A 25,399-nucleotide genomic window follows, 5' to 3' on the forward strand; every position below is an offset into this window, starting at 1 on the left:
ACCAAAGTCATCAACATTGAGAACCAAACAATAGATAATAAGATAGATACTCTATGAGTCATGATGAAGACCATGAAGCTTACCCCCCTCGACTACCAGAGTAATAATTGTGTGTGGAGGACTCCCTTGCAAGAATCACTTGACCATACAACAAAACTGTAGAGAATGCTTTAAAAGTGCATGAGTAGGTCAATAACCATTGTAGAGAACCTATGTAGAGGGAAAGAAAAGATGATAGTGGAACATGAGAAAAAGAATGAAGTTGAAAGTGTAAAACAATAAGATGCAAAAGAATCTTGACAACTTAAAAAATGTAGAAGCAATATAGAATTAAAAAATGAGTTTTGATTCAAATACAAAAGATTATGATCAAGTATGGCATGAAGAAGTGAAACAAGAGGTGAAGGTATTGCAAATGAGCAAGAAAAATGCTGACAACACACTGCCCTTGGAAATTCAAGGCTACATTGCCAACAATGAGACATAACACATGACAAAATTGGGCAAAAGTCACTTTTCATTATTGCCATCGACTCTTCTAACAACCGCAGGTCTAATAAACATAGAAAATAATACAATAATTTAATGAAATAAAATTGTATAAATTCCTTAAATGAAAGGACTCTTTCACAAATTACAATGTGCCAATCTTTTGTGAAATTTACTTTACTTCTTAATTTTAAAATGACTTGTGGTGCACAAAAAGAGATCTTTTTTTAAAAGATTATTATGTTCAAACTTCTAGTTATTTTCTACACCAATGAATGCATCTTTGGGAAACCACATTTAAAAGGACATAATTTCTTTTCCTTCCAGACTTCTAAAGTTTTTTTTAGGGACACATTTCCAACAATAAGAATTGAATGATCTTCACCCATATAAATACCAAAAAAGATTTTGGGAACAAGACATCACGAAGTGTATTCATAGAAGTTTGATCCCATCCTTTGAAGTATTAATCCATTAAATTTTTTTAAAATATTTTGATTTGTGAGAGAGTTCTTTCATTTAAGGTCCTAAGAAAGTCAATTTCAATAGATTGTTTTATAGTTTCTAGTGCTTATTAACCCTACTTTTTCTTATAAAAGCATTAAAATATTCTTTTGTTTTAGTTTGTCAACGAGTCTCTTAATTTTTTTCTATTTTTTATTTTCAATGCCAATGTGAACATTTCGACTTGTTTAAGTGAGGCCCTTTTGGAACATATAAAGCACGTGGAAAGTTGAAACCATAGAAGCCCTCTGACAAGCATCTGCGAATTACATTGTAGAACTCTGACCAAAAGAATTTTGCATCTTTTCTTGTATGCGCTCCGAAAACTTGCAGACATCAAGACTTTTTAATGCTAGTATACAAACAAAATACCATTTGGAGGCCCACAAAAATATATTTGGCTGAGAGTCATATCAGCGTACAGACAAGCTTTTTTAATGAATAGCTTCAGTTGGCTCCACAACTTTGCCTTGGCTCACCATTTCTTTAGAATGACATGCCAGTACAGTTAATTTTGGAACATCCAATTCAAGTACTCGCTTCATGAACTCATAAGTTGCAAAGAACAGAGCTCCTTGAGAAAGGTAGATCACGAGCCTTGGTAACAAACCCCTGCAAAAATCGAGTATTTCTTAACAATTCTCTCTCTCTCTCTCTCTCTCTCTCTCTCTCTCTCTCTCTCTCTCTCTCTCTACGGAAATCCAGACGGCCACGATTAAGGAGAGGCGCTACACAGCATCGACGAAGACTACAGCAGAGGATTCGAGCGATACTCTCTTGACATCCAGAGTGGCAGATGAGGATGGATTCTAGTAGTAGTAGTATTTTTGTTCTAGTCTTTTTGTACCCAGACACGGTATCAGATTCACAATTTTGTAACAGTTTGGTCTCATAGGTCATATTGGCCTTTTGAAGACTTTAATATAACAATTCAATTCATTTCATTTCATTTCTCTCTCTCAAAAATCTTCTATCAAAACAAACTTCTCAAGGGCACAACCTCGAGATAATATACGAAGCTGATCAGCACAGAGGTGCGATCCCAAAAAGTGTCCAAACATATACAATGAATGCCCATGAAGTGGATGGTATCGCTGCCCATGAAGAGTGAGCTTGCAAAGGTGGATCCTGTGGTGGATCCCTACGCCTGTATACCTGTCTGATTGGAGGCCCCTCTACCAACTTCTCCTCTTCTTTACTTCTCTCCTCCTAGTTCTCTCAGTCTCTATCCTCCTAGGTCCTCACGATATCTCATGTCTCTCTTCAGACACTTCGTTGTCTCTACTATGAATAATGAACCCTCCTAGTGTATCAATACGACCCGCTCTACCACATACAAAACAGAGTCCTGGTAAACCAATGAAGAGGGGTAAGGGGTCAGTTTCAGAATGAGGGTTGTGGGGATTAGGGAGGATTAGTGAGTGTAGCATTCGTTGGGGGCGGGGGATCAAGGAGAGCGTGGGTTCACTTTGTTGTGCGTGTGCAGAGTGTAATTCAGGACTATGGCAAGCATTACATGTCTCAATTACGTGGTGATGCTGAGGACGCCAAGCATATGTATCAACAGCTCCAACTCTTAGCTGACACACGTTTGTTGTCGGGAACTGAATCCACGGCCCTTTGTCACGCCCCGGTGTGTCTGCTGCATAATGACAAACGAAAATTGGATAAATGGCAAACCCGTGCTCGTCATCAAGCGTTTATAGGTAAGGAATGTGCCTCAAAGCAGTTTTTTAAGCACTTGCATCATTCGAGGGCCTCTCAAACTATAAAGCGGATTATGTTTTGACCAGGAGCTTGGACAGCTTCGAAGCGTGAGCTTGCAGATACCATGGTGTCCCATTTTAGGACTGTTTTTGCCGCTCCCCCCGTGGCATCTGCCGCAGTTATTCATGCATGAAAACTTTTGTTATCTACAATGCATTCAATTGTCTTGCCTCAGGATGCTTTGACCATGGAGGCAGCTTTTACACATAATGAATTGCACTCAGCTTTGCTTGCCCTCGGAGAATGGCGTTCGCCTGGTTGGGATGGGCTCACTGTGGGATTTTTTCTCTTTCTGGGAGCCTTTGAAAGAACCTTTACTTTATATGACGAACGTTGCGTGGGTGAAACAGGATTTGCCAATGTCTTGGAAAGAGGGTTTACTGAAGTTGCTGCCTAAACAAGCACTTTGTGCACAGTTCTCACATTGGCGGCCAATTTCTCTTATGCCGGTGATCTATAAAATCTTGGCTAAGATCATTGTGAATCATACTCTTATGGCTGGTATCCATTCCGCGCAATATGGCTTTATTCCTCGTCGCCAGATTTTGATAATCTGGCTAATGTATTAATTGGAATGGATTATGCCAAATATACCCAACAGGATGTTCTCGTAATGCAGGTAGACATTGAAAAGGCTTTCAATACCGTTCAATGGGATTTCATTGCTACTACCAAGCGGGCCCTTGGCTTTGGCCCAAAGATGGTCAATGTCGTTTACTTCTTGTATGTTCACAGTACATGTTCAGGCCTCCTTGATGAAGAGCTAACAGAACCTTGGCCTCTCGGATGCTCTGTCAAACAAGGTTGTCCGCTTAGCGCCTTGTTGTATGCCATTGCCACTCACCCTCTCTTTTTGTATTTGGATCACTTGACTTCGCTCGGTTGTCTTCATGGGTTGAAGTTACCCGATGGGAAAGACTTTGCAGGATAGGCCTATGCTGATGATTCGTTGTTCATGCCTCGTAACAACCAGGATGATGTGCGCGAAATTATGCAAGCATTGGATACATTTGGCTTGGCAATAGGCCTTAAGGTTAACTTTCTGAAATCTGAACTCTTGTCTCTTGATGTTTGTGACTGGCATCATCTTTGGCCTGGCGAGATTCTCGATCCGCATGTGGTGGTCAGGCATTTAGGATATCCTATCGGTTGGCAGGTTACTAATACGCAACAAATCGATTGGGTCACGCAACGATTGAATGTCAAATTGCACTATTGGAAACTGTCTACATGGCTGCTGCATGTTCGACTTCGTATAGTGCAAAGTATCATGATGGCATATGTTCAGTTTTACTTGCCATTGCTGCACTGGCCTCACTCCCGCCTCTCATTGCTTTGTCTACTATTGTATCTCATTTGTGGCGCACCAGTTCTCATAAGAAAGGCCTTCGTTTGTTAGAAATGGAGAAACTTTGCACTCCAAAGCGTCTTGGCGGGCTGAATATTTTGGACCTTCGCCGCCATGCATTGGCAAGGAAGGCTGTGTTATTGCCCACTCTTACATTGCAGTCTCAGCCATGGACAGTTAAGGTTGCTGATCTATGTCGACATGTTGCCACTCTTGCCTTTGGTCATTGGCAGACTTCCCTTTGGGAGACTGTGTTTGGCAAGATGGTCGGTAATATTCGTGGTTGCTTGATCACCTCTGGCTTGCTCTCCGCTTGGAAAGTTGTTACGGATCATCTCTCTTGGCATTGCAGGCAGCAAGTAGATGGGAATTCGTGATTCTTTTCCATCGTTCAAGTTTTCACTGAGGCAATCGTTACATTTTGCCTTTGACATTGGAGACATATCCCTGGAAATCTTGCAGCTCTTCTATGTTTGCTTTTAGCGCGTTTGTATCGCAGAGCACTTCAGTGTTCTTCCCTTTGTATATGATCTTTTCGGTGGGTTTTCCTCGCCTTGAGGTTTCCCACAAGTAAATTAATCAAAACAGATTTACAAAAAAAAAAGTGTAATCAAAGAGAGTAGAGATACGAGGTAGACTATAATATGTGCGTTGATTATGCATTAGAAAAGAGAGATTACATGTTAGATGCAACGGAATGAATGTTTGAACTTTGCTCAAGATGAGTGCTCCGAACTGTGCTCAAGGGTTCCTTTTACTTACGGAAGGGAGAGCCTTCCATTCCTTTAGTGAGAGAGTGCAATTGTCACGTGACACATCCCAACCCTATGTGTCCGTGGACAAGCTACACCATAGCAGGGTTCCCGTCAAGTTAGATTAGCAATGATCTGGCACTTTTGTGAGTCTATTCGTAGACCGTGCATGCCCAGTCACTTAGCATGGATGCATATCCTCCAGTTGCACACCGCAGAAGCATAAGCATTTCCATCAGATTCCATCAGAGTCAGTTTGGGAATTTTTCAAGTGACTTTATCCCATTTTCCCTATTTTTGACATTTTTCACTTATTTATTAAGTGACTTTTGTTGGGTAGTCAGTAGGGCAAATTGGATAAGTTAATATATATAAGCAAACCCAAGTTAGCACTCCACAGCAGAAGAGGTAGTAGGAGCTTCCCGCTCAACAGGCAACTTCTCAGCACTACCCCCCCACAGCATCCCCTAGCGTTTTCCCTTGCATCATCGCCCTCTCATCAGCTTGGAGCGTTTTTGCATTTCCTCTTCATGTTCCAGAGTCCATGGCGATTTCATCCTCTGCATGATCGTCCTCATCTTCCAAGATAGCTAGCGTTAGCAGATTAGCCTCCCATGCATCAGACAGTTCATCGTTTTTGCTTGCAACACCATTTCAGCAGAAGCGTTTTTGCTATGCATCCGATACTTCAGCGTTTTGTATTGCAGATACCGATTCAGCCAGCGTTTTGGACTTTCAGCCCTAACCGCCACAGGAACACACAGTTTTCAGCCTATGCACAGTAGCAGATCAGCCCCCAAGAAGGTAGCAGATTGATCCCCCGTCTTCAGCCAAGAAAACGCAGCCAAAACAGTCCATTTTCAGCCTTGAAACAGTCCAAGAAATTCAGCATCTAGAAGATCTCAGATTTCAGTCATCAAGTCGCCGTCGTCGTCATCGGCACAGTCCAACTTGCATCTGTCCATTGCATTCGCATTGTACACCTTTGTGAAATCAAAGTAGACCACTCTCGCCGACAAGAGTGGGGCCTTCGGAGGAGGGTTTTACAACCCCTCGGTGTCGTATCTCTTCTCTCTCCTTCTCTCAGTCTCATTCATTTGCACGCACAACATCCACTCACTTTGTTCGTGATCATAGCACTCTCCACAAGACGGAAAGCTCTCTCTTTCCCTAAGAACTAAAAGGAACCTTGAGCAATAAAGATCACTAATCTTGAGAAAATACAACATTCATTCCGCTGCACCTAACATTGGTATCAGAGCTTTGGAAGTGTTCTACATTACTCAAGGGAAGAACCACAAGAATTTTTTTTGCTTGTTGCGATCGCACGAACCCAAGTTTACTTGGGCGTGGCGATTCCTAATCGTGTTTTGTTGAAGAGTGACAGGAATCCCAAGAAAGAAGGGCTAGAGTAAATTTAGTTTGATTCATTTAAAAACATTTAATAAAAGAACCAATAAGAATTAAGCTCTCTAGAAGACTATTGGCCAGTCTCCCAAGGGGTCCAATGAGCATTCAGCAGCCCAATGGCTTGCCTGATTCCTATTGGCCAGAAGACTAAGGGGTCCAATGAGAGTTTAATTGCATTAATTATTAATTAATTACCTAAAGCTCTCACAAAAGAGGAAAGGGGGACACATGTCACAAGGCTATCACTTATGCTTCTTAATTATCACTAGCGAGGCTTTGCAAGGTCCAATGGGGTGTCAGCATGAGTAAAAAGCATGAGGGGTCGACCAAGAGAGAGAGGGGGCTGATTTTGTCATTATTATCACACACACACTCACACAATCTCATGTGTGAAGCAAGAAGACTCTATCTCCTTCTCAAGCTTTAATGGAAAGCTCATCATCTACTCCAAAGTTGTGAGAAGGGAGGCCTACAACAACTCTTCGCTTTGTGATGCAAATACAACCAAGAGCCAAGCTTCAATGCATGCTCATCTCCTCTACCATGCTAATTACTAAGCTATGCTAAGCTTTCATGAGTGATTATGTGAGGAGATATACTTCTTTCTCGTAAGACTGCTCCTTCCTCTCAATCTACTCTCATACCCCGCTAGCTCTCACCATTTTCGAAGGTGTGTAAGGTCTTGGATCTGAGACCGTGAGGGAATTGATGTTGTGTTTTATAAGTGTGTGCATGGTGCTTGAAACTTCCATCTTCATTGCACCAGCAAGATATTGAAGGAACACAAAGTATTGTATTGTAAAATGTTTCCCTTGATGGGGGAAACCTATAATACAAAGCCTTTTGGAGGGGGGACCGGCTCCATGTAAATCCGGTCCTCAACTATTGTCAATAGCTTAATTTCTCTCTCTTTGAAGTATTGTTCATGCCTATCTAACTAGGTGTTATGCTTTTTGTTGCTCTCTCCATCCAAGCACTCTTGCTATGCTCATTAGGAATCTATTCTAATGAAATGCTCACTATGTCTATGCTATTTTCCGCTACACACAAGTTAATAGGCCATTAAATGTTACATTGGTATCAGAGCACAAGGTTTCTCTTTTCTTGCTCAAGAAGGGAGGTCCTCAAGCTAGCTATAAATGGTTGGTATTATTAATTGCAATTGAGTAAGTAGAATAAATTTTTCAGCCTTGCAGTGCGCCTGCTTCGTGCAGATAACGGGACACTGCCTGACAACGGGTAAGACCATGCTCACTAGCACATTTTTTATGCCATGCCGCCATCGGCATTCAATTCATTTTGACGACACATTTGGAGGGAAGGAGAAGCAATATTTTGTAGCCGACTTGGCAACAAAACACAACACAAAGTACTTTGAATATTTGCAATAGGACTTTACCTTTGATCTCCGACATTGGAGAAAGCCACATTTGTGTTTGATCTACCACCTAATCTCTAGGGGAGGTGTATTTTGATCATACACCGAGTTGACAATTCTCTGGGGAGGATGTTTTGACTTTGATCCTACACCTTGATGTCAAATTCTCCAAGGGAGGATACCTTTGTATTTTTGGGTGCTACTATGACACACACGGGGAGGCTTGTTGGGGTGTGTGATACATCTGCACCACCACAAGTGAGAACCGTCTCTATATTGGAAGCCTACACATCTGACATCACTGCTTACATCATTGGAAGCTCTCTCCCAACTCTATAGAAGAAGCTTAAGCTATGGAGAAGTAGTCGGACAGCCGCTCGCTACTACTGCTCGCCCCCCCCCCTTGCTGCGCCATCGCTAGCCTCCCCCCCCCCCCCGAGCGATGCCCCTCGTCCCCGCCGCTCCTGCGCGCTACCCCACAGCCCACCCGCTGCCTTCTTGCACGTTGCCATCCTCCTCCTCCCCCCCCCCCCAATCCCGCTTATGCACCTGCACATTACCCAACTGCTCCACCCCCCCCCCCCCCCTTCCTGCATAATGGCTCGTGTAGCACTGTCTTTTTGGGCAAGTGCTCGGCGCTCGGCTGCAGATTCTCTCCACTGCCCGTTTTTTTTTGCCACAACAATAGACAAAGATGGAGACTCCAGCTCCGCCACAGAGGGACTTGCATGAAGCCCCCTCGCCCGACCCCGCTAAGCCCACCATTCGACTTGCTCTTTCACCGACAGAGCAAGCGAGCCTTGCCACAGAGGTAGAGCGATTGCAGGCAACTTATGTCATCTGCAAGATTCTCAGCACTCGACCTAGCAGAGGAGAGCTGCGTGACCTTCTCCAGGCCCGCCTTCTCGCAGAGGTGGGCAAGATCTTGGACGTGCAGATATTCGGACGAGGTTACTACCAAATCGAGTTTGAGACCTCCGAGATGGCGTCCAAGGTCATCGCCATGAGTCCACTGACCATCCGAGCAGCACGTGCCCACTTTCAACAGTGGAGACATGGTTTCGACCCTGCTTCGGATGTTCTAGTATAGGAGGCAGACATCCTCATCTCTGTTTGCTTTCCGGGTTTGCGAAGGGAGTACTTACCACTTTTGTCCAGGATCGGCTCAGCCATTGGGCCTGTCTTGGACACACCTTGCACGGCAGCCTCAATAGCTGCCAAGGCGGCTGGCATTCCCTCAGTTCGCGTTTTGGTTAGAGACACTCACACGCTCCCAAAGGTTATTCTTCTGCCTCGGGTGAGTGGGGGTTGGTTTAGACAGAGTGTGGAGTATTTCGGGCCTCCCGAACTAGTGCTTCATTTGTCGACAGATGGGCCATCTAGCGAAGGCATGTCCACAGAGGAGGCCCTGACCTACACCACAGCCTCAGCCCCAGCCTGCAAGGGCTGGCCAGCAGACACAACCAAAGACACAGCGCACACATGCAGAGCCACCCTCTGAGCCTGGGGCTCCAACGGAGGAGGGATGGCAGCAGGCCCGTGGTAGACGACGACAGGCGCCACAGCGTCAGCCTGGCACTCAGAGTGGTCCTCATGCGCCTACTCAGCAGCAATGGGTTCCCACGGGGAACCGGTTTGGTCCTCTTGAGCAGGATGAGGTCCCTACTCCAACCCCACCCCAGCTTCACCCTCGACAGCCCCTCCCCCCCCCCCAGAGTTCCCCCCCGTCTCCTGCTCCCGCCGCCTCTTCCCCCCGCCCCTCTACCTCTGCCGCTCCCTCCCGCCCCTCTTCTCCACCGCTCCCCCCAACTCCTCCTCCCCCCTCCTGCTTCAGTTCCACAGTCGACCAAGGGGGCAGGGCCTTCTCCGGCGGCTAGGAGATCTCTTGGCAGCGCCTTTGCCACGAGTCGCTTAGCGAGAGAGAGACAGCCTTTCTTGCGACCCCCTCTGCAGGTACAGACATCTTCCCTTGCAGCTATCCCTCGTGGTCTGATGAGCATTGACATCCGGCGCCAATGAGACTTCTTCGACTACAGCTTCACTCGTTTTCTCGGCGACCCCTCAGCAGACCATGAGGCAGCCTGCTTCAGGGTCCATGTTCTGTTCCTCGCCGCTAGGGGGACAGAGGCCTTGGACTCAGCAGTTGGCTTCTCCTTCCCCCTTTGCGGCAAGGACCAGACAGAGTGGACTCTCGACTCAGTGTTCGGATGGTTGCACACACAGGTCCTAGAGTTCTCTCACCACATGGGAGAACTAGGAGTTACAGACATGCTCTAGACTTTGTGGCCATTGGCCAAGTTTGCGGTGACACCTCCAGACTCAACAGGATGTAGACACATTGTGGTTTACTTCTTTGCCGATACACAGTGCTTGCCATGCTATGTATACATTCATGAGGACTCCTGGACAGAGAAGCTTGCTTTACGTACGGCTCGCTCTGCTTGGGCTTGGGCCAGGCACTCGATGCAGTCACGCCTATCTAGAGGACACTCAGATGCGGATTACTCCCCATCCAAGCCAGGCTCGCAGATAGCCCGTCTAGCTGCTGCGGCAGCATCTGTTCTCTCTCGCTCCCCATGAGGATCGTCTCATGGAACGTGCAGGGACTAGGTGGGCCCCAGTTTCAACGTCAGCGAGGCCAACTGCGTCAGGAGCTTCAGCGTTGCCTTGTGGGAGGAGAGATCGATCTCCTTATGCTCCAGGAGCACCATCTGTGTGAGAGCCGCATTAGACGTTGTGGTCAGCTCTTGCGTGGACGATGTGATACTTTTTGGTCAGCTGCTTTTGGACCTGGAGGCATCCAGGGTGGGGTATGTATGACTATTGCAAACTCTTTGCAGCAGGCCATTGTGGGCAGAGGGGATTATTGTGCCAGGCAGGGCTCAGTGGATTACTATGCAGGTTCAGGGTGGCCTAGTGGGTTTCCTAAACATCTATGCGGCCAATGTGGCGAGTGCTCGTGCAGAGTTTTGGTCTCAGATAGTTGAGTCTTTGCCGCAGGCAAAAAACTGGTGCATAGGAGGGGACTTCAACATGTTGGAGGACCCTTCTGACAGGATTGGTGGCAGCCATGCTACAGTGCATGGAGTTGAGCTGGCAACTTGGGAGAGGTTTTGTATAACTCTGAGGGTTTCGGATGTTTGGCAGCACTCTGGTTTTGTGAGGCCCCCAGACACCTTGCCTTCTCTCGGTCGGACCGCAGAGTGGGAGGAGTGAATTTATCGCAGATAGATCGCTTCTACACTAGTGACCACTTCAGTGACTTGGGAGGGACAGTGGGCATTCTTGCAAGGACCTCCTTCTCCGACCATGCACCTGTGATCCTCATAGTGGCAGACAGGCAGAGGAGTGGGAGCACGATGCTTCGCATCCCAGAGAGAGTCTTGTTGGACTCAGCACTCAGAGAGCGGGTAGAGGCTCTCTGGACAGAGAGCTTGGACAGACAGGAGTCTCCTGCTGACAGAGTGGCCTCAGGCCTATCCCAGATTAGCCGCTTTTTTCTCCAGGAGTCTCTGGCTCGCCAGGCTGCAGTGAGAGAAGAGGAGCAGCGTCTCAGATGGGGCATTGCTCACTACAGAGGATACAGGAGCAGCATCCGGACAGTCCTTGGTTGGAGGACCAGTTACAGCAGGCTTGACAGGAGCTTGCTAGCACAGAGGAGAGGCGACATGAGTTTGCTTTTCACCAACAGGCATCTCAGTGGACCCAAGTGGGCGACAGAGTGACTGGTGCTTTCTTTGAGGTAGTGGGACCTCGGCACTCGCATGCCAAGGTCAGTCGGTTGAGGAGGCCAGACGGGTCAGTTGCTTCTGAGCCCGAGGATATGCGTGCAGTTGCTACTGACTTTTACCGTGAGTTACTGTCTGCAGAGTCCCAGTCAGAGCGTGAGGATGCATGCAGGGAGCAGGTTTGGGCACAGATGCCTTGTGTTGTGACTAAGGAGATGCGTCAGAGGCTTGAACTGCCACTTCAGCTTGAGGAGCAGCACACAACTCTTAGGGCCCTCCCCCGTGGTAGCTGTCCAAGTGAGGATGGGTTGACTCCCAATTTTTTCTTGGAGTACTGGGACCTGCTTCGCCCATATCTCTATAGTGCTTTTCAGTACATTTTGCACACAGGAGTGATGCTTGACAGCATGAGTGAGGGCCTGATCTACCTCATTCCCAAAGAGGGTGGCTCCTTGGATGAGATTCAACAGTGGCGCCCCATCACCATCCTCAACTCAGCCTACAAAATTCTTGCCAAGGCTCTAAGTTTGAGGATTCGGCCACTTCTAGAGATCCTTATACATGGGACTCAGACAGGTTTTGTCAAGGAACGCAGTATCCTTGACAACATCTTTACTTTTTGGGAGGCTTCTGCCCTGGCACGGCTCTGTGGTGAGGACCTCGTGATTCTTCTTCTCGACTTTGAGAAGGCATACGACAGAGTTGACTGGGACTTTCTAGAGGGCACTCTACGCAGGATGGGCTTCTGAGATGCTTGGATCAGAGGGGTGTCAGCTTTGTACAGACATGCTCATAGTCAGGTACTCTTGGCAGGAGGTAGAGGTGATCGCTTCATGCTTACACGCTCGGTCAGACAGGGTTGTCCTCTTGCTCCCTTCCTCTTTCTGTTCTATGCGGAGGCGATAAGCAGGTTTTTGGTGTCGCAGCAGGTTGGTCTACGGGGCTTAGCACTCTCTATTCGGGGAGATGAGCTATTGGACACTAAGTTTGCCGACGACTCAGCCTTGTACTTAGATGGCCAAGAGGCCAACCTTCACAGGTGTGAGCAGGCTCTGGAAACCTCTTGTTGTGCATCGGGCACACTGATCAACTGGAGAAAGACAGTGGCTTTCTCGGTTGGTAGTGCTCCTGTGCCCGATTGGATGCCAGGAGAGGGTTTTAGGTGGATTCACCCAGGGACTGCAGTTCGTTACTTGGCTGTCAGGTGGGTTTGGACTTATCTCCCGGGCAGTAGATTGCTCCCCTTCTCCTGTCTATCGGGAGAAAGTTATTACATTGGAGCTCAGCACGACTTTCTTTGGCTGGCAGAGTAGTAGTTGCCAACCAAGTGTTGTTGGCGAGTAGGTGGTACATCACTTCTTGCTAGATCTTCTCGAGTTCTTGTATCAGCCAGGTAGAAAGGCTGATCAGGAATTTCCTTTGGTCAGGACGTGACACTCAGATAGCCCGAGCCAAAGTGGCTTGGCTGGTCATCACTCCCCTTGTTCACAGGGAGGGCTTGGGATCATTGATCGAGCACAACAGAGCAGACAGAGCCCTTCTTGGGAAGTTCATCGTCAGAGGACTTCTTCCAGGTGAGGAGCCATGAAAGGAGTTCTTGCTACAGCGGCTTCGTGCTAGGGTGCCTCAAGCATGAGGCCCTTGGCAACCTTCGACCAGATGGATCTTTACAAAGATGCGCAGAGTTGGTTTGAGCAGGAGACTAGAGGACCGCTTCGCTGTGAGCTTGCTTCGATCTTGGGAGCTCTTGCAGCGTGGCTTGGAGCAGAGACAACCTACGTGCACGGAGGAGCGCCTACGGCAGCCCCTCGTCTGGAACCCCATGGTTAGCACTCAGAGAGGCCACTTGGTTGGTAGTCGGCCTCATGTGTTAGGAAATAAGACGTAGCTAAATAGATAATTGAGTAGATTACTTAATGGAGAGAGACAGATTTACATACACGAGATTATAGAGTAGAGAGAGAGAGAGAGAGAGTACACACGATATACGTGGTTCACCCAATGTGGGCTACGTCCACGGGAAAGCAGCCACTCAATGGCTTTAGTACTTCAAAACAAGAAGTAGTTTACAAAGGGATTATACCCTTAATGGAGCTCCCGCCTTGCTTCACTCTCACCACCTCACACTCACCTTGTTGCATCAACTTCACACTATGAAATGTGTGCAGAAATGGCCTCCTTTTATAGGCCAAAAGGGCTGCCCTCTCTAATGAGAGACAGCCATGTGTAGCCGCCCTTGTGCGAATAAGTCCAAATCGGACCCTCCAATCCGCCCATGTGTGGCCGTCCTTGAGAAGACAAGTCCGCTTTTGAATTCGGCCACCGGCCATTGACTTCAGACCACCGGTCACCGGCCATCGGCCATTGACTACCGGCCACCGGCCAACCGACCGGTTGTTTTCCGATCACTTTTCGGCCGCCGTCCGGCCATAATATTCCGGCGAAAAGGAATATTCCGGTGAAAAAAAAAGTCTCGGGGGCCTCCGCCAAGGCCTCTAAAGTTGCCCCTGATTCTTGTCCGTGAAAATTTTGGTTTCCGGTGAGTGATTTTCCTTCACGCACGATGACTTCTCCTCATAATGGGGGCTTTACAAATGTGTGCTTTTACCACAGAAAATTACAAGGGTAAATCAGGCTCCATACTTAACAATCTCCCACTTGGAGACTGATCTCCAAACCAAACCTGTGACTGCTTTCCATTCTGGCTTCTTATCCTTGAATGCTGATTGAAGATGAGCAAAAGCTCAACTTCTCCTTGTTGACCACCTTTGTAAACATGTCTGCAGGATTTTCACTTGTATGCACCTTTCCTAGCTTTAGCTGTCCCTCTTCCAAAAGAGTGCGTATGAAGTGATAGCTCACCTCAATGTGCTTTGTCCTTGAATGAAAGGCTGAGTTCTTCGCAAGATGGATAGCGCTTTGGCTATCACTGTACAAGACACAATTGTCTTGTTTGAATCCAAGCTCTTCTAAGAATCTGTGAAGCCACAGAATTTCTTTGCTTGCCTCCGTCATTGCTGCATACTCTGCTTCTGTGGTAGAAAGTGAAACCACTTTCTGCAGCTTTGAAGCCCAGCTTACTGCTGTGCCTCCAACTGTGAACACATAGCCAGTAGTGCTCCTTCGAGTATCTTTGTCACCTGCCATATCTGCATCAGCATACCCTTCTAGAAAAATATCAGCTCCTCCAAAATACAAAGCATTTGTTGTTGTCCCTTTTAGATACCTAAGTATCCACTTCACAGCTTGCCAATGCTCTTTACCTGGGTTGTCCATGAACCTACTCACAACTCCCACTGCATGTGCAATGTCTGGCCTTGTCCAGACCATAGCATACATTAGAGAACCTACCGTTGCAGCATATGGAACTTTAGACATATAGGCTATCTCCTCTTGTGTCTTTGGACACATATCCTTCGTTAGTTTAAAATGACCAGCCAAAGGTGTAGAAACTGGTTTTGCATTTTGCATTGCAAACCTTTCTAGTACCTTCTTGATGTAATCTTCTTGAGATAGCTTTATTGTCTTCTTCGTCCTGTCCCTTGATATTTTCATACCAAGTATCCTCTTTGCAGCACCTAAATCTTTCATTGAAAAAGATTTGGACAGCTCCTCTTTTAGGTCTTTGATGTCCTGCATGTTGGCACTTGCAATCAACATGTCATCAACATACAACATTAGGATGATGAATTTCCCATCTCCCAAATTCTTCGTGTAGACGCAGTGATCCGAGTTGCATCTTGTGAATCCATGATCCAACATCCATCGATCAAACTTCAAGTACCATTGTCTTGATGCTTGCTTTAAACCATACAAGCTCTTCTTTAATCTGCAAACCATTTTCTCCTTACCTTTTACTTCATACCCCTTTGGTTGAAACATGTAGATTTCCTCCTCTAAGTCACCGTGAGGAAATGCCGTATTTACATCCATTTGCTCGAGATTTAGATCATGAGCAGCCACAAGGCTTAAGACAAGCCTAATTGAGTTCATTTTTACAACAGGAGAAAATATTTCATTGAAGTCAATACCTTTCTTTTGAGAAAAACCTTTTACCACAAACCTAGACTTGTACCTTTTCTTCCCACCTTCTTCTTCCTTTAGCTTGTACACCCATTTGTTTTGAAGTGCCCGCTTACCTTTAGGCAACTCAACCAACTTCCATGTTTGGTTGCGATGTAGTGAGTCCATCTCCACTTGCATGCTCTTTGTCCATTCTTCTTTGGATTCATGTTGCATAGCTTCTTCATATGATTCCGGCTCTCCAGAATCTGAGATCAAGAGATGGTTGAAGGAAGGAATAAACCTTTCTGGAGGTCTACTTGCTCTTGTAGATCTTCGGGGAATAGGTTGAGACTCCTCATTTGGTTGACGTTGTTGCACATTGTCACCGTTTGCAGTCCTTGAGTCTTCACCGTCCTCAAGCTCCATGTACTCATCACCTGTTTCTTTTGTTTGTTTTCTTTCCAAGTAATCTTTGTACATATTTTGTTCGTTAAAAATTACATCCCTACTCCTTAAGATTTTACCATCTTCAGGATTCCATAGGCGATACCCAAAGTCTCCTTCTCCATAGCCAATGAAGAAACACTTTTTGGACTTTGCATCTAACTTTGATCTTAGGCTTCTATCTATGTGCATGAAAGCCTCACACCCAAACACTTTGAGAAATGCATAATTCACCGGTTTACCTGTCCATGCCTCTTCTGGAACTCCCCCATCCAATGCCGTTGAGGGTGACCGATTGATTAAGTACACAGACGTACTTACAGCTTCCGCCCAAAGCTCAAGCGGTAGGCCTGCATGTAGCCGCATGCTTCGTGCTCGTTCCATGATTGTCCTGTTCATCCTTTCCGAAATCCCATTTTATTGAGGTGTCCTTGGGGTTGTCCTTTGCCTCCGAATGCCATTGCTAGCACAAAAGCTTTCAAAAGCTTAGCTGCAATATTCGCCTCCATTATCGGATCTAAGGCATTTAACCTTAGTACCTGTTTCATTCTCCACAAAAGCTTTCCACCTTTGAAATATGGAAAATACATCGGATTTATTCTTCATGACATAAACCCATGTTTTTCTAGTCACATCGTCTATGAATGTTACATAGTACAATGAGCCACCAAGTGATGGTGTACTTGCAGGACCCCAAACATCAGAATGAACCAACTCAAGTTTTTTATTTTTTCTTTCATTTCTTGATTTTTGAAATTTTACCCTCTTTTGTTTACCATAAACACAATCTTCACAAAACTCTAAGTCCACTTCTTTCAAACCTGGTAGAAGCTTCTTTGTTTGAAGGATTTGCATTCCTTTGGCACTCATATGCCCAAGTCGGTAGTGCCACACCGCACTGTCAACTTCTGTAGTTGCTGCACAAGCTGAAGGTTGCGTGCTAACAGTACACAAGTAAAGTGTACCGACTTTTTCACCCTTGGCAACCACCAAAGATCCCTTTGAGATCTTCCACCGTTTGTTTCCGAATGCAATGTTGTGACCTTCATCGTCCAATTGTCCTGTAGAGATCAATTTTTTGCGAAGAGAAGGAACATGCCTAACATCTTTAAGCTTCCATTCATTTCCGTTAGCAGTTTTGACAGAAACTGTACCATTGCCGACAATCTCACAAGCTTCATCATCTCCCAAGTATACATACCCAAAATTACCTTTGGTGTAGTCTTAGAAATGTTGCTTGTGTGGTGTCGCATAGAATGAAGCCCCGGAATCTACTATCCAGGAATTAGACACATTGTCTAATGAGAGAATTAGAGCATCTTGCTCTACTTTACCTACCACATTGGCCTCCGATGTTGGCTTGTTGTCTTGAGACTCTGTCTCCTTCTTCTTCTTGGACCAGCAATCCTTCTTGACGTGGCCCTTCTTGCCGCAGTTCCAACATTCAAGAACTGACTTTGTGCGTGACTTTCTCCGCCTTGAGCGATCACGACCCTTTTGGTTTTTGAACCTCTCCTTAGGCCTTCCTCTTGTTTCCACTGATAGTGCAGCACTTGATGATTCTCCTGTGCTTCTCCTTCGCATTTCCTCGCTTAGGAGAACACCCACAACATCATCAAACTTAAGAGAATTTGTGCCAGAGATAGAAATACTTACAGCCATCACAAGGCTGTCCCAACTATCCAGTAGAGATGATAGTATAAGGAGAGCTTGCACTTCGTCATCGAAATTGATTTTCACTGATCGAAGTTGACTTATGTTTGTGTTAAAGTCATTTAGGTGTTCTGCAACTGAACCATTCTCTGTCATCTTTAGATTGAACAAGCGCTTCATAAGAAATACCTTATTGGATGCCGATGGTTTCTCGTAGAAGTCGTCAAGTGACTTCATCAAGTCCTCCGTGGTCTTCATCTCCGAAACATTGAAGGCCACCGTTGACGCCAAGCTTAACCGGATTGTTCCCAGTGCCTTTCGATCAAGGACAATCCATGCTTCATCTGCCATTGTTGCGGGCTACTTCGCAAGACCGCCTAGTGGCAAATACAGGTCCTTCTGGTAGAGATAGTCTTCAATCTGCATCTTCCAATGTTGGTAGTTTTTGCCGTTGAACTTCTCAATCTTGAGCTTCCCTTCCTCCGCCATAACTCCCACTCAATTCAAGGAATTCTTTCCTTGAGATAATTTAGCTACGAGCAAACCTTGCTCTGATACCAGTTGTTAGGAAATAAGACGTAGCTAAATAGATAATTGAGTAGATTACTTAATGGAGAGAGACAGATTTACATACACGAGATTATAGAGTAGAGAGAGAGAGAGAGAAAGAGAGAGAGAGAGAGAAAGAGTACACACGATATACGTGGTTCACCCAATGTGGGCTACGTCCACGGGAAAGCAGCCACTCAATGGCTTTAGTACTTCAAAACAAGAAGTAGTTTACAAAGGGATTATACCCTTAATGGAGCTCTCGCCTTGCTTCACTCTCACCACCTCACACTCACCTTGTTGCATCAACTTCACACTATGAAATGTGTGTAGAAATGGCCTCCTTTTATAGGCCAAAAGGGCTGCCCTCTCTTATGAGAGACAGCCATGTGTAGCCGCCCTTGTGCGAATAAGTCCAAATCGGACCCTCCAATCCGCCCATGTGTGGCCGTCCTTGAGAAGACAAGTCCGCTTTTGAATTCGGCCACCGGCCATTGACTTCCGACCACCGGCCACCGGCCATTGACTTCCGACCGCCGGCCATCGGCCATTGACTACCGGCCACCGGCCAACCGACTGGTTGTTTTCCGACCACTTTCCGGCCGCCGGCCGGCCATAATATTCCGGCGAAAATGAATATTCCGACGGAAAAAAAAGTCTCGAGGGCCTCCGCCGAGGCCTCTAAAGTTGCCCCTGATTCTTGTCCGTGAAAATTTTGGTTTCCGGTGAGTGATTTTCCTTCACGCACGATGGCTTCTCCTCATAATGGGGGCCTTACAAATGTGCGCTTTTACCACAGAAAATTACAAGGGTAAATCAGGCTCCATACTTAACATCATGTTTCTTGGGGTCCAATGGCAGCGGGTCCAGCACGCTCTCTAGGTGACTGGCTAGAGTTCACAGGTTTGTCAGAGGTGCAGGGTCTCCAGCTACAGGGCATGAGAGGGGAGCAAAGCATGTGCCAGGACATCTCAGAGTCAATTCCAGCTGAGTGGCTCACACTTCTCAAGCCAGTAGCACCCCGGTGGATAGGAGCCTTCACACGACTGGAGGTTCTCATCTCAGTTAGGGCCTGCTCAGAGACTGCTCCATCCTTTTTCTTCGAGCTCCAGGGTGGGGGACACCTTCAGCGAGTTGCAGTAGAGGCCCCGTAGGTGGCAGAGTGTTGTTTTCAGAGAATCCGAGTAGTGGGCATCTATGGGAGGACTTGTCATAGATCCTGACCCAGCAGCTCTTGAGACTGGACACTGGAGGCTGTGGGCTTGGGAGTGTTGTCCACTGGCACGAGTACAGTGGGATCCTGGTGAGTGGCTACGTAGGGATCTCTTCTCTTCTGCAGACCATCCAAGAGTCCCGTTCTTTCAGTACACTTCGTCTGGGACGTCATATACTAGCAGCACAGAGAGAGGCCTGCCCCGCTGCAGCACCTCATTGGCAGGAGGAGGGTCTCACAGCTGAGTTCTTGACAGCATTTTGGGAGAGGTTGTGGGACTCCAAACAGCCGAGGCGAGTCACCTTGTTTCAGTGGCTGGTCGCACATAGAGCTACAGCAGTTGGGAGTTGGCTAGTGCATAGTGGTCTCTCGGCCACATGTGCAGCTTGTGACCATCTTGTGGAGAGTCAGCGTCACTGTCTTTGGGACTGTCCCTCGGCCCAGCAGGTGTGGCTACGAGTTCTTCGGCTGATGCCTGCTCGCTCCACGGCTCAACAATACACTTGGGAGCAACGGCTTGGTCCACCCTCACGGGCCCGGCACTTCAGTTTTAGCTATCCTCCACCAGCAGGATGATAGTGATGCAGGAGGGGCGACCTACACTCCAGCCTGCTACAGAACTTACTCCACAGGAGTGGTGCAGTGAGAGAGAGGAGTGTTGGGAGCTCGTCAGTGGCCTGACACTCTGGTTCATTTGGCGGGCCCGTTGTTTCCGCATCTTTGAGGCTCGCCCTGTGCCACCAGCAGAGACTGTACGCTATTTTTGGCTAGAGCTGATCCACACTCTCAGAGGACAGCTCGAGGGAGTACAGGGCAGCTCCGACCGCATGCGGGAGCGCAGAGAGGCTTTCCTACGACTTTGGCGTCCTGGGCCTTTCTACACCATGGTCCAGGGTGTACTCCGATGGCACTACCGACCACCTGTGTGGCTTTTCCCTCTCCCATTCTCTTGATTTAGCCTCATTGTACATATGCCGGTTTTTTCATTGGGAGAGTCTCCCACCATGGTTGTTGTAGCCCTCTCTTGAAGAGGTGGTTGTAGCCCTATGGGCAGTTTCAGTAACTAAAAGAAGGATCTTTTTCTCGGAAAAAAAAAAAAAGAAGAAGCTTAAGCTACACACTTTATCCAGCTTACATCCATGGACTTACCATCATTTGTATCCACCATTTGCATATTAGTTTGTCATGAATCTAATCATGCTTTGCTACTTCCATTAATCTCAATCTCTTTGTAATTGACACTCTAATTATGCCATGAACAGCTCATTAACGTTTCCGCATAACGTCATTCCCTTTCATCTAATGTATACATAAAATAATACATTTTTTATCATGCCTAGGTACACTCAAAAGTGATGGCTCCAGGCTGACGCACGCTTGTTGCTGCTGAGTACTCACGCTGCGCCATCGCCACCCAGCCCCCCCCCCCCCAAATGCTGCCCTCAGCCCCCGCTGCCCCCCCTCGCGCTGCCCGTCCCAGCCCGTCCGCCCGCCCTCAGCCCCAGCTTTTTCGCCGCTTGCCCGCTTGCCTCAGCCCGCTATATCCCCCCCCCCCCCCCGACTCGGCCCGTTCGCCCGTCAGTTAGGGTCCTCCGCCTCAATTACTCCCTACAATTCGGCACTTTCAGCATTTGTTTCAACTCCTTGGAGCAGTGTTGGCACGCCCTATTGCAGCACCCTCCCGTCGTCCCCTTCTTACGCCACAGCAGTAGACACAGATGGAGGCTCCAGCTTCGCTACAGAGAGACTCGCCAGAAGCCCCCTCGCCCGACCCCGCTGAGCCCACCATTCGACTTGCTCTCTCGCCTACAGAGCAAGCGAGCCTTGCCACAGAGGTAGAGCGATTGCAAGCGACCTCGGTCATTTGCAAGATTCTCGGCACCCGACCTAGCAGAGGAGAGCTGCGAGACCTTCTCCAGGTCCGCCTTCTCGCAGATGTGGGAAAGATTTTGTCCAGATTCTCAGACGGGGTTACTATCAGATCGAGTTTGAGTCCTCCGAGATGGCATCCAAGGTCATAGCTATGAGTCCACTGGCCATCCGAGCATCACGTGCCCACTTTCGATAGTGGCGACATGGTTTTGACCCAGCTTCGGATGTTCTAGTAGAGGAGGCAGATATCCCCATCTCAGTCTGCTTTCCGGGTTTACGGAGGGAGTACCTACCACTTCTTTCCAGGATCGGTTCTGCCATTGGGACTATCCTGGAGACACCTCGCACGGCAGCATCAGTAGCTGCCAAGGCGGCTGGCATTCCCTCAGTTCGAGTTTTGGTCAGAGATACCCACACGCTCACAAAGGTTATCCTTTTACCTCGGGTGAGTGGGGGTTGGTTTCGACAGAGTGTGGAGTACTCGGGCCTCCCGAACCAGTCCTTCATTTTCCAACAAATGGGCCATCTAGCAAAGGCCTGTCCACGGAGGAGGCCGCGACCTGCACCACAGCCTCAGCCCCAGCCTGCCAGGGCTGGCCCGAAGCCACAGCCAGCGGCACAACGTACAGATGCAGAGCCACCCTCCGAGCCTGGGGCTCTAACGGAGGAGAGGTGACAGCAGCCCCGTGGCCGCCGACGCCAGGGGCCACAACCTCAGCCTGGCACTCAGAGTGGCCCTCAGGTGCCTACTCAGCAACAGTGGGTTCCCACGGGGAACCGTTTTGGTCCTCTTGAGCAGGAGGAGATCCCTGCGCCAGCCCCCACCTCCGCTTCTCCCTCGACAGCCGCTCCCCCCCCCCCAAAGTTCCCCCCCTTTGCCTCATCCTCCCCGCCTTCTGCTCCCGTCGCCTCTCCACCTCGCCCCTCTACCTCTGTCGCCCCATCCCGCCCCTCTTCTCCTCCACTCTCCCCAGCTCCCTCTCCCCCCCCCCCCTCCTGCTCCAGTTCCTCAGTCGGCTCAGGAGACTGGTCCCTCTCCGACGGCTAGGAGATCTCTTGGCAGCGCCTTTGCCGTGAGTCGCCTAGCGAGAGAGGGTCAGCCCTTCTTGCGGCCCCCTCTGCAGATCCAGACATCCTGCCTTGCAGCCATCCCTCGTGGGCTGACGAGCATTGACATCCGACGCCGCTGGGACTTCTTTGACTATGGGTTCACTCGTTTTCTCGGTGATTCCGCAGCAGACCATGAGGCAGCCTGTTTCAGGGTCCATGTTTTGTTCCTCGCCACTAGGGGGACAGAGGCCCTCGACTCAACAGTTGGTTTCTCCTTCCCCCTCTGTGGTAGGGCCGAGACAGAGTGGTCCCTTGACTCGGTGGTGGGATGGTTGCATACACAGGTCTTAGAGTTCTCTCACCACATGGGAGAACTTGGAGTTACAGATATGCTGCAGACTTTGCGGCCATTGGCCAAGTTTGCGGTGACACCCCCAGACTCAGCAGGATGTAGGCACATTGTGGTGTACTTCTTTGTTGATACGCAGTGTTTGCCTTGCTATGTATACATTCATGAGGACTCCTGGACAAAGGAGGTTGCGTTACGCACGGCTCGCTCTGCTTGGGCTTGGGCTAGGCACTCACTGCAGTCACGCCTATCTAGAGGACGTCGGATGCGGATTACTCCCCATCCAAGCCTGCCTCGAAGATAGCCCGTCTTGCTGCTGCGGCAGCATCTGTTCTCTCTCGCTCCCCATGAGGATCGTCTCATAGAACGTGCAGGGACTAGGTGGGCCCCAGTTTCAGCGACAGCGGGGCCAATTGCATCAGGAGCTTCAGCGTTGCCTTGTGGGAGGAGAGATTGATCTCCTTATGCTTCAGGAGCACCATCTGTGCGAGAGCCGCATTCGGCGTTGTGGTCAGATTTTGTGTGGACGTTATGATACCTTTTGGTCAGCTGCTTTTGGACCTGGAGGCATCCAAGGAGGGGTATGTATGACTATTGCGGACTCACTGCAGCAGGCCATTGTGGGCAGAGGGATTATTGTGCCAGGCAGGGCTCAATGGATTACTATGCAGGTTCAGGGTGGCCTTGTGGGCTTCCTGAACATCTATGCGCCCAATGTGGCGAGTGCTCGTGTAGAGTTTTGGTCACAGATTGTTGAGTCTTTGCCGCAGGCCGATCATTGGTGTATAGGAGGGGACTTCAACATGTTGGAGGACCCTTCTGACAAAATTGGTGGCAGCCATGCTACTGTGCATGGAGTCGAGTTGGCAACTTGGGAGAGATTTTGTATGACTTTGAGGGTCTCGGATACATGGAAGCACTCTGGTTTTGTGAGGCCCCCAGACAGTCTTGCCTTATCTAGATCGGACCGCAGAGTGGGAGGAGTGAATCTATCGCGGATAGATCGCTTCTACACTAGTAACCACTTCAGTGCCTTGGGGGGTTCAGTGGGCATCCTGGCAGGGACTTCCTTCTCGGACCACGCACCAGTGATCCTCACAGTGCAAGACAGGCAGAGGAGTGGGAGCACGATGCTCCGCATCCCAAAGAGGGTCTTGTTGGACTCAGCACTCAAAGAGAGGGTAGAGGCTCTCTGGACAGAGGGCATGGACAGACAGGATTCACCTGCAGACAGAGTGGCCTCAGGCCTAGCTCAGCTTAGCCACTTTTTTCTTCAGGAGTCTCTAGCTCGCCGGGCTGCAGCGAGAGAGGCGGAGCAGCGTCTCAGACGAGGCATTGCTTCACTACAGAGGATGCAGGAGCAGCATCCAGACAGTCCATGGTTGGAGGAGCAATTATAGCAGGCTCGACAGGAGCTTGCTAGCACAAAGGAGAGGAGTCATGAGTTTGCCTTTCACCGACAGGCATCTCAGTGGACTCAGGTGGATGAGAGAGTGACTGGTGGTTTTTTTGAGACAGTGGGACCTCGGCACTCGCATGCCAAGGTCAGTCAGTTGAGGAGGCCCGATGGGTCAGTTGCTTGTGAGCCCGAGGATATGCGTGCAGTTGCTACTGACTTTTACCGTGAGTTACTGTGGGCTGAGCCTCAGTCAGAGCGGCAGGATGCATGCAAGGAGCAGGTTTGGGCACAGATGCCATGTCTTGTGACAGAGCAGATGCGCCAGAGGCTAGAGATGCCACTTCAGCTTGAGGAGCTGCACACAGCTCTAAGGGCCCTCCCTCGTGGTAGCTGTCCAAGTGAGGATGGATTGACTCCCAGCTTTTTCTTGGAGTACTGGGACCTGCTTGGCCCATATCTTTGTAGTGCTTTTCACTACATTTTGCACACAGGAGTGATGCGTGACAGCATGAGTGAGGGCCTGATCTACCTCATTCCCAAGGAGGGTGGCTCCTTGGATGAGATTCGACAGTGGCGCCCCATCACCATCCTCAACTCAGCCTACAAAATTCTTGCCAAGGCTCTGAGTTTGAGGATTCAGCCACATTTAGAGAGCCTTATACATGGGACTCAGACAGGTTTTGTCAAGGAACGCAGTATCCTTGACAACATCTTTACTTTTTGGGAGGCTTCTGCCCTGGCACGGCTCCGTGGTGAGGACCTCGTGATTCTTCTTCTCGACTTTGAGAAGGCATACGAGACAGAGTTGACTGGGACTTTCTAGAGGACACTCTCCGCAGGATGGGCTTCTCAGATGCTTGGATCAAAGGGGTGTCTGCTTTGTACAGACAGGCTCACAGTCAGGTGCTTTTGGCAGGGGGGAGAGGTGAGCGCTTCATGCTTACACGCTCGGTCAGACAAGGTTGTCCTCTTGCCCCCTTTCTCTTTCTGTTCTATGCGGAGGCGATGAGCAGATTTTTGGTGTCACAGCAGGTTGGTCTTCGGGGCTTAGCACTCCCTATTCGGGGAGAGGAGCTACTGGACGTTGAGTTTGCCGATGAGTCAGCCTTGTACTTAGATGGCCAGGAGGCCAATCTTCACAGATGTGAGCAGGCTCTGGAGACCTTCTGTTGTGCATCGGGCGCACTGATCAACTGGAGAAAGACAGTGGCTTTCTCGGTTGGTAGTGCTCCTGTGCCAGATTGGATGCCAGGAGAGGGTTTCAGGTGGATTCCCCCAGGGACTGCAGTTCGGTACTTGGGTTGTCAGGTTGGTTTGGACTTGTCTCCCGAGCAGCAGATTGCTCCTCTTCTCCTGTCCATCAGGAGAAAGCTGTTACATTGGAGCTCAGCACGTCTGTCGCTGGCTGGTAGAGTAGTAGTTGCCAACCAGGTGCTATTGGCGACTATGTGGTACATCACTTCCTGCTGGATCTTCTCGAGTTCTTGTA

At 48.6% G+C, this 25,399-nt stretch overlaps 1 protein-coding gene across 1 annotated transcript in view; it reads right to left on the reverse strand.

Annotated features, from left to right (window-relative positions):
- Positions 1-1,220: 1,220 nt before the first annotated feature.
- Positions 1,221-25,399, reverse strand: part of LOC147436629 (Mitochondrial substrate carrier family protein) — a 66,662-nt gene continuing 42,483 nt past the window's right edge. Inside the window, exon 8 of the mRNA XM_086489472.1 lies at positions 1,221-1,605. Coding sequence (XP_086345598.1) covers positions 1,428-1,605 — 178 coding nt within the window. The 3' untranslated portion in view covers positions 1,221-1,427. The remainder of the gene's footprint in view (positions 1,606-25,399) is intronic.

Source organism: Adiantum capillus-veneris, chromosome 18 (genome assembly GCF_014529385.1).
Source record: "Adiantum capillus-veneris isolate H3 chromosome 18, ASM1452938v2, whole genome shotgun sequence".
NCBI lineage: Eukaryota > Viridiplantae > Streptophyta > Polypodiopsida > Polypodiales > Pteridaceae > Adiantum > Adiantum capillus-veneris.